We start from the raw sequence: 7,805 nt of genomic DNA on the forward strand, positions 1-7,805 counted from the left end.
CCCCCCCAAACTTGGAAGATCATTTTATTAACGTAGTAGGCTGCTACCAGATGGAGCAGAGAGGAATGCCAAGAACAGATCACTGGCTCCTTGTGAAGCACTGAGCTGCTCACTAACTTTTTCCAAGTGAGGAGTTAGCCCAGAGGTATTGGACTCCTTGCTCTGCATGGAAAGGCAAGGATTGTAAGGGTGGAAAATCTGCCAGGGAGGTTCTTTGGGTCATGAGCAGGTATTAAAGGTTTTACAGCTCCTGTTCAGAGTCACTGTGCTCCAGCAGCACTGGGTCTAGGTAACCAGGCAGGGCAGCTGCTGAGCCCTGACTCAGCGAAGAGGAATGTCAGCCCCGAGATCCCCAATCCCTGGGGATACATCCACACACACACCACTGCCCTGCTGGGTGTGGTTTGTCTGCAAGGAAAAGTCAACTCCTTGAAGGAAAGCTGAAGTCACACAAGTACAGCAGATGGAAGGAGCAGGGACCCTGCTGACACACCTACCCAAGATATTTTTGGCAGCCTTGTGTAGCCTTTAACCCCTTTTTGAGGGAAAAAAAAAAATGCAGTTTAGCAAAGGGGGATGAGGAGATGCAGCAACACCGTGATTTCCTTGTGCTTCTGGTGGGGCAGCTGAGCCAGAGCTACAGCAAAGATGAGCAGAGGGTTCAGCCAGCAGCACCTTCAGACAAAGGATGCTGCACACATCAGGGCAGGCTGCTTCTCCTTGGTGGGGGAGGAGGGACTGCTGAGCAAGTAGGCCATTAAACTTCCTGCCAGCTAGTCAGCAGCAGTAAGGAAATAAAGAAAAAAAAAAGAAAAAAGAAAAATCCAGCACTGTGGGGTGTGCAGGCAGAGCCAGCCCCTCTGATCAGCCGTGCTCCAGCAGCAGGGCGCCAGCACAGGGATGCAGACACAGCCAGAGCAGGGCTTTCCAAGCAAAGATACATCCAACAAGGCAATTGCTTGTACATCAGCATGAATTCAGGCAAACACAGAGCTCCCAGAAAGTCTAGCCTCAGGTCTTGTCTAGACATCCTCAAGGGAAGGGAGCAGAACAACCTTGTAGCCAGGACAGAGGCAGAAAAGGAGCCTCTCTCCTCGTGATGCTGCTCCTTCTCCCCACTCACAGCTCCACACCGTGAGCTCCTCTCTGCATTTCAAGCAGCAGCGTTGCCCAGGGATGTCTCTGAAGATGCCGACTCCCCAGACCAAATCTACAGCTTTGAACTCTCAGACAGGATTTTCAAGGCACAGATTTGTGCTGCACACTGAGCCAGTGCTGAGTAAAGCGTGGAACTGCCCATCACCAGGGTGTCTGTGAGGAGGGGACCAGAGCCCTGCTGCTGCTGGTGCCACTTCTATTTGGGACTCACAGCTCAGGGACACATCCTCAGTCCCCCCACCTCAGCCCTGCCAGAGCCCTATTATCCCTTCAGCACAAGAAGAAAGAAATTAAAGTCTATATATCCCATGTATTTGGGAGCAGCTGGTCCCCTGGAACACACAGGCACCTCACCTGCCCTTTGCAGCCAGGCTCTCCCCCACCCTTCATCTACAGAAGGTTCAAACTTCACCTGGTTATTCCCTTCTTCCACCTCTACCTCTTTTAGTTCAAAGTGCTCATGTAAAGAGATGAGCCCAGCCTTGAACGCTGCTTCCAGTGAACAACCAGTCACTCCAGTATCCAGCTGAAGTCAAAAGAGGAACGGTGAGGAGAGTGAAGATGGTCACATCTGCCACCGAGCAAGGTCCCAACACTGATGGGCATGGGTGGGTAGAGGGCAGAGTTAACCAGCCACCTTCTTGAAAGGCTTCACACAGATTTACTGCTGGGGTAGTGTCAGATAGGGAGGAAGCCCAGCCCTCTTCCTCCTGCTCTCTTGAAGAAAGAAACTCAGGAATTTGGCAGAAGGCCACAGCTCAAACAGAGGAGACCCTGTGCTAAGGCATGTTCAGAAAAGCAGCCTCTTCCCTGCCAGGATAAACGTTGCTTTTCCACCCCCTTCTCAGGGGACAGAAGATGTTGCCCCTCAACTTCAACATGAGCAAAAGCTGTCTAGAAAACGGGGTGGGCTCCTCCTGAGCTGTCCTTGTCCCAGACACACTCACCTTGCCTGGACATTCCTTCCTTCCCAGGATATTCCAGGGGCAGCAGCTGAGAAGGAATCAAACCCACATCCTCTGGCTTGGAGCTTCCCTTCACCCCACATCTGGGCATTGCAACTGTTCAGCCTCCACCCTGGCAAACAAGGGGCTGGCAGATGCCAGAGGCAAAGCCTCGTGTGCCAGCAGCTTCCAGCTGCTCTCACTTCCCTTTGCTTCAAGGCACAGCCAGGCAAGGTAGGAAGAACAAAGCATTTAACACTGGTTTCTGTGCAGAGTTTGAACATCCAGGGTTACCCTGGGGTAAAGGCAATGCAGACGGCTGCCTCTTCTTCAGGGAGGCAGTTAAAGGGTTAAGACAGAAAGCCAGCATCAAAGGGAGCTCTAGAGCAGAGGGGGTTGAGAAACTGAGATGGGTCAAGGTTGCGCAGACTCCTTGGAATCTCAGGAATTTCCCATTATTATCCCACTTCCCTTCCAGCAGCCTGGAGAGAAAGCACAAGAACAGGACCCCAGGCCCAGCCCTACAGCCAGAGGCAGAAGCACCAGGGATGGGCATGTCCCAGCACCCTGTGCCAGGCAAGGCTCTCTGCCAGAGCTGGCATCAGGGTGCCCAGATCCAGACAAGAAAGCTTTGGTTCAGGACACTAAGAAAAGCTCAGGGGTCTCATCTCCTGCAGCTCTCAAGCTCACAGATCCCAAGCTGCCACAGTGGGCTGTGTGACCTGCACAGCCCAGGAACAAGTGTCCATCTCAACAGCTCACTCTGCCTCAAACCACAAGTTTCTTCCTCATACTACTCCAGTATTCCAGAAAATTCCCAGTTTCACCTCAGAAGCTGGCACTCCAGTGGCACAGTGGCCACCGGTGCTGTTAGACAACCAAGAGTTATTTCACACAATCACCACCCTGCATTTTAGGTACAATCCCAAGACACAACCATTACCAGCCAGGATTTAAATGCTCCCAGTCCCATCCCAGTTCACTAGAAGTTTTGATTGTGACTTATCCAATGTCATCATCATCATCACCACCTAATATCAGCATTAACCAACCTACAAGTGCTACGGAAATGGGAGGTTTTTGCTGAGGCACCATATGACTGATGGTCTTACCACTTCTCCTTTCTGCTTCTCTTAGCCATTAACAGAGTAATACCCATCTTACAAGGATGTTGTCAGGATTAATGTTTAAGTACTCTACGAGCAGACCACGCTATGCGAGTGCTAAGCAGTATTATGTCACTTAATTTTCTTTCTAAGAACTGAAAGTGTAAGAAGCAGCTACAAAAATCTTACTGCAAAGCTGCTTTATAGACATTAAGAAACAAGCTGAGGAAGCACTGAGCTGTATGGACTGAGTGGGGACCAGCACTCACTGTGCAGTAACAGAGTCCAGCAAGTTGTGGACAATCAAGGGTCCTTCTTGATAAGAAGGAAAAAGCAAATAAAAATGGGGGGCAGTGAATATCCACCACTCAGAATCAGCTTGAAAGATCCAGGAAAGCAAAGTGAGGTGTGGAACAGGCAGCTGCTCTCACTCTACCCTGCTCTGCTTCCATCTCCCCTACGCTGGATTGTGCATTCAAGCTGTATTTACCTTCACAACACCTAGGGCAAGTGCCAGGAGAGTCAGGTAAATGCCCTTGGCCATGAGCCCACCTGCACACAGGCTTCAGTGACACCCACGTCCCTCACTGCTTCACACACCCCAGTCCCCCTGCACCAAAAGGTTCTTCTCCCCTCCCCAGACACCTGTATTCATTTGGGGTGGTATAACCCCTTTTTATTTCCCCATCTTGAAGAGGATACAGATTCAGATCACCTCCATGGACATGCCTGCCTGTATTTGAATTGTATTTGCCTTTTGTCTGCCCAAGCTGGAACTGGAGAGTGGCCATCAGCTGGAATTTAAGCCTGGAAAACACTATTTTAACACTGGCATTAATTGCCCTGTGTGACCCCTTCAAGCCAGGGCTTCACATACACTCCCAGAAAATGCTGCAGAGCAGCAGGAAAAGTGTTTCTGCAGAGGTTGGGGTTCTCCACAACCCTCGTTTCAGGAGGTGAGGACCAGTACTTAAGAGGGGAGGAGCATCCAGGGAATCCTACAGCATTTCCCAAGCCCAACACGTTCTCAGAGGCAGGCAGAGCTGGCAGCAGAGACTTACGCGTTGCAATACGGCTTCTTCTCGTAGCCCTTGTAGTTTTTCATGTTTAGGGTCATCTTGCAGGTCTCGCAGTGGAAGCATGCTTTATGCCAGAACTGCAAACAAGAGACAAGAGAATCATTAACACAAGTGATTTGCAAAACAGGGCCAGGTCCCATTAGAATAGGACGACTCAAAGTCAGCAGCTCCTCCAGATGTCAGTGGTGGCATCCACGACCCCTGTAAAGCCTCAGGGACAGACAGTGTTCTTAAGTGTAGGACAATGCATCTTATCTCAACAGGGCAGCATTATATTAGATCAGCATCTTCCTTCCTTATCTCCAAGGCCAGGAATTCATTGGGCTGAGGCAAATACAGGGCAGGAGAAGCCTCTTGCTATGAAAGAGGCACAACATAAGAGTTAACAGATGTGGTTTGCAGGCTTCAAAGTTGCTGCTTTAGGGTTTTTTTTGCTGATGTTAGCCAAGAGATAGCCAGAAGAGCAGGTCAGGTAAGGCTGCACACAGACACCAAGCCAAGGAAACAAAGACAGAGAAGGAGAAGTTCTCATGAGAAGCAGACAGTCTGACAGAGACAGCTCCAAGGTCCTCAGCACTGATACCATCCTTCTGCCTGCCACGTAGGTGGTTAATCCCAAATCTCACAAACCCTGGGGTCCCCGAGGATGCGGGATCACCCCAAGCACTGGTGAGACTGCCAGGAGCTTTGACTGCTCCTGCCAGTGCTGCCTCCTAACACTTCACATACACTCAGCAAGCCCCCCCCCATGCACCAAACAAACCCCCCAGCATCACCCTGCAAAGCCATGGAAGGAACAAGGTGAAATCCACATTAGCAGCTGGTAATACCAAGTAGATGACAGTCAACAAGCCTGCAGCGTGACACCCAGGACTCAGAGCCAGGCACACATCTCACACCCAGGGGAACAGCTGGTGGTTGTTGCTGCAATTTCCACCCTTAACCTTTTTATTTTTTTTAAATAAAAAAAATCATTTCCACCACTGCAACTCCCAGCTCAGTCTGTGTTCCTACAGGGAGAGGGCAAGAGCCAAGCCTAAGCCCTTGTGCCACCTACCCACAGGTACCACACCCCGGTGCACAAACATTGCTCCAAGACTATGACTCAGCCCAGAAGGACAATTTGCTGCGATTCGGTTGCTCAGAGCAACATATTTGTTCTTTTCCTCTAGTTATACAAGTTCCTCCAGAGCTTATGGCTGACAGCAAGAGGGGGGCTTCATGCTGCACCACACACTGCTCTGGACCAACACCCTCCATCACATCCAGGATTATTTTCCCCTCTCCCAGCTTTCAGACCCTTTAAGGACAGATCAAGAGCTGAGTCCCGAGTTCTTCAGGCATCTCAAAAGTTAGAGCCTCTTGGTTGAGTTACTGCCACATTAGAGGTAATTAACAGACCTCTCCAAGCTTGTCATAGCTGTGCAGAAATACCAGAGATGCCACTATAAATATGCAGAGATGAACCAACAGCCAACATGACTTCAGAGCCTCTTCCTCCAAGGAATACTCAGTTTCCCAAGAGCCAAGGGGTATCTGGCGAGGCCAGCTGTCCCCCCACAATAGCACAGCAGAAGTGATGCTCTCAGGCAGCCTTTTACCCCCACCCTAAGAGCAATTAATTCATATTCTTGCCTCAGTTTGCTCCAGGTATTGTTCAGCTGAGGTGTTTCTGTCCTGGGGCTTTTACAAAGGAGTCTCAGCTGCCTGCTCGGGCTGCAGAGCTACCTAGAGAGCATCACCCCTGAGCTTTGTTACCCCTAAACTTTGTCTTCCCACTGCCAGGACCAGTGCTGTATCCAGGAATCTAAACCAGCACCAAAAGGAGGGAGAGATGCCAGACAGACCCGGCACAGGGGAGCTGCAGATATATAGGCTTCCAGTAACACTCCTGCTCGCCCTCCAGCATGACTGCTGAGAAAGAGGACAAGTTTCAACAAGGTTTTTAGAGACACATTAACGCCTGCGCTTTCCAGTCCCCAAGATTGAAGTGGTCCCAACATCTGGAGCTGATCCCAGGTACAACTGCATGGCACATCCCAGCAGACCATACTCAATAAGCAAGCTGGCTGCCATCCAGGGGGGCTGCTCTTGGAGAGATGGAGCCCTTTGAGCAACTCTGTCCCCAAATCTAGTCTGGGGTGAGTGGCAGAGCTCAGAACATCTTGGTGTGTCTGTTTATAGCTCATGCTACAGCTGCACAACATCCCTCCACCAAGCAAAGCCAGTGGTCCACAGCTGGGAGCAAGAATCACTTGAGACTCAAGGGTTAGAGGACAACATAAGGAGAGATTCCTGGGGCTGAAGGGAAATCCTTGACCAGGTTTAATGCTGTAACAGCTGCTTAATTAGCTGTTAACAGCTAATTCTAACTTTTAGAAGAAGTCATCTGACATCAGCCTTTACATGGGTTCAGCAATTGCAGCTGCAACCACCAAACCCCGCGACAGGCGGCACAGGAGATGTCACTTCCCCAGCGGAAACCAACCACATCAGCAGCACCTTATCCGGAGAGAGAGCTGGCGTGGGGGGAAGGGAACAACACCCATCTCCCCCCAGTCCCAACGGGGGCATCTGCCTTTTGCAAGGTGACCAAGTGAAAAGTCACAATAAGGACCTCGCAGGGGGAGGTTCAGTGGCCAGTCTGGCTCCTCCAGCAGCTGGGCTGCACTTGGGAAGCCTGTTTAAAAGTTTTTTCCTCCTTTGTTGTAAATCTCAGAAGAGGAAATTGACTTTCCTGATTTCATTCCTAGGAGAGAAAAAAAAAAAACCAAGCACATCTGTTTGTCAACACCCCACACAGGCACCCCCAGCTCAAAGGCAGCGACACGCAGACTTTTCCTCCCCAGAAGCTCTTCCTTGTTGCTGCCTGTGGTTCAAGTTCAGCGCTGGCAGCACTTGAGCAAACACCACCAGAAACTGCCCTTTCGACTTTGCTCAGGGTAGGGTGAAAACAGGAGGAAAAAACCACTCCAACAACACCGAGCTTATCCCAGGTTTTTATGGGCAGTGGGGGAGGCTCTACCAGCTGCCACCTCACCAGCCAGAAACCCCAGGAGAAATTAACACAAGGGAAATTAGCAAAGGGGAAGTATTTAGTTGGGGGTGTGACCATGCTATGATCTCTAGACCCCCAGAAGGATGAGATGATGCCTGGAGCCTCCTGCCTGTTCCCAAACAGCTAGAATACATGGTCTGAGGATGGACATCAGACACCCCCCCACAGCAACCCACCACTGCCAGCTCCAAAGGAGCACAAAGCCCAGACACTGGCTGCACAGGAGGAAGCAATGGGTTGTGTGTGTCCCCCCCCCCCCTTCCCTTCCCGTTATACCCCAGTTTACATAGCCTGAAGCTACTGGAGGCCACCACAAGCTCCAGAAGACAAAGCCTCTGAACAAGCAAGAGGATCCCTGGGACACAGGGCTGATAGTTCAGTTTCAAACCATTTCCCAGCTGAAGGAAGAAACATCATCTGTGAAAAATGCGAGCAGCAGGGTCTGTGAAGCTCAGGAATG

At 50.7% G+C, this 7,805-nt stretch overlaps 1 protein-coding gene across 3 annotated transcripts in view; it reads right to left on the reverse strand.

Annotated features, from left to right (window-relative positions):
- LASP1 (LIM and SH3 protein 1) overlaps nucleotides 1–7,805 on the reverse strand; it is a 31,079-nt gene that overhangs the window by 22,434 nt on the left and 840 nt on the right. For 2 of the 3 annotated variants that reach the window (XM_010163736.2, XM_029083960.1), the window contains exon 2: nucleotides 4,270–4,364. In XM_010163736.2, coding sequence (XP_010162038.1) covers nucleotides 4,270–4,364 — 95 coding nt within the window. Of the gene's footprint in view, nucleotides 1–4,269; nucleotides 4,365–7,805 lie in introns of those variants that run through there. The other variant, XM_010163737.1, reaches the window with a different exon arrangement.

Source organism: Antrostomus carolinensis, unplaced genomic scaffold (genome assembly GCF_000700745.2).
Source record: "Antrostomus carolinensis isolate BGI_N321 unplaced genomic scaffold, ASM70074v2 scaffold33882, whole genome shotgun sequence".
NCBI classification, from domain to species: domain Eukaryota; kingdom Metazoa; phylum Chordata; class Aves; order Caprimulgiformes; family Caprimulgidae; genus Antrostomus; species Antrostomus carolinensis.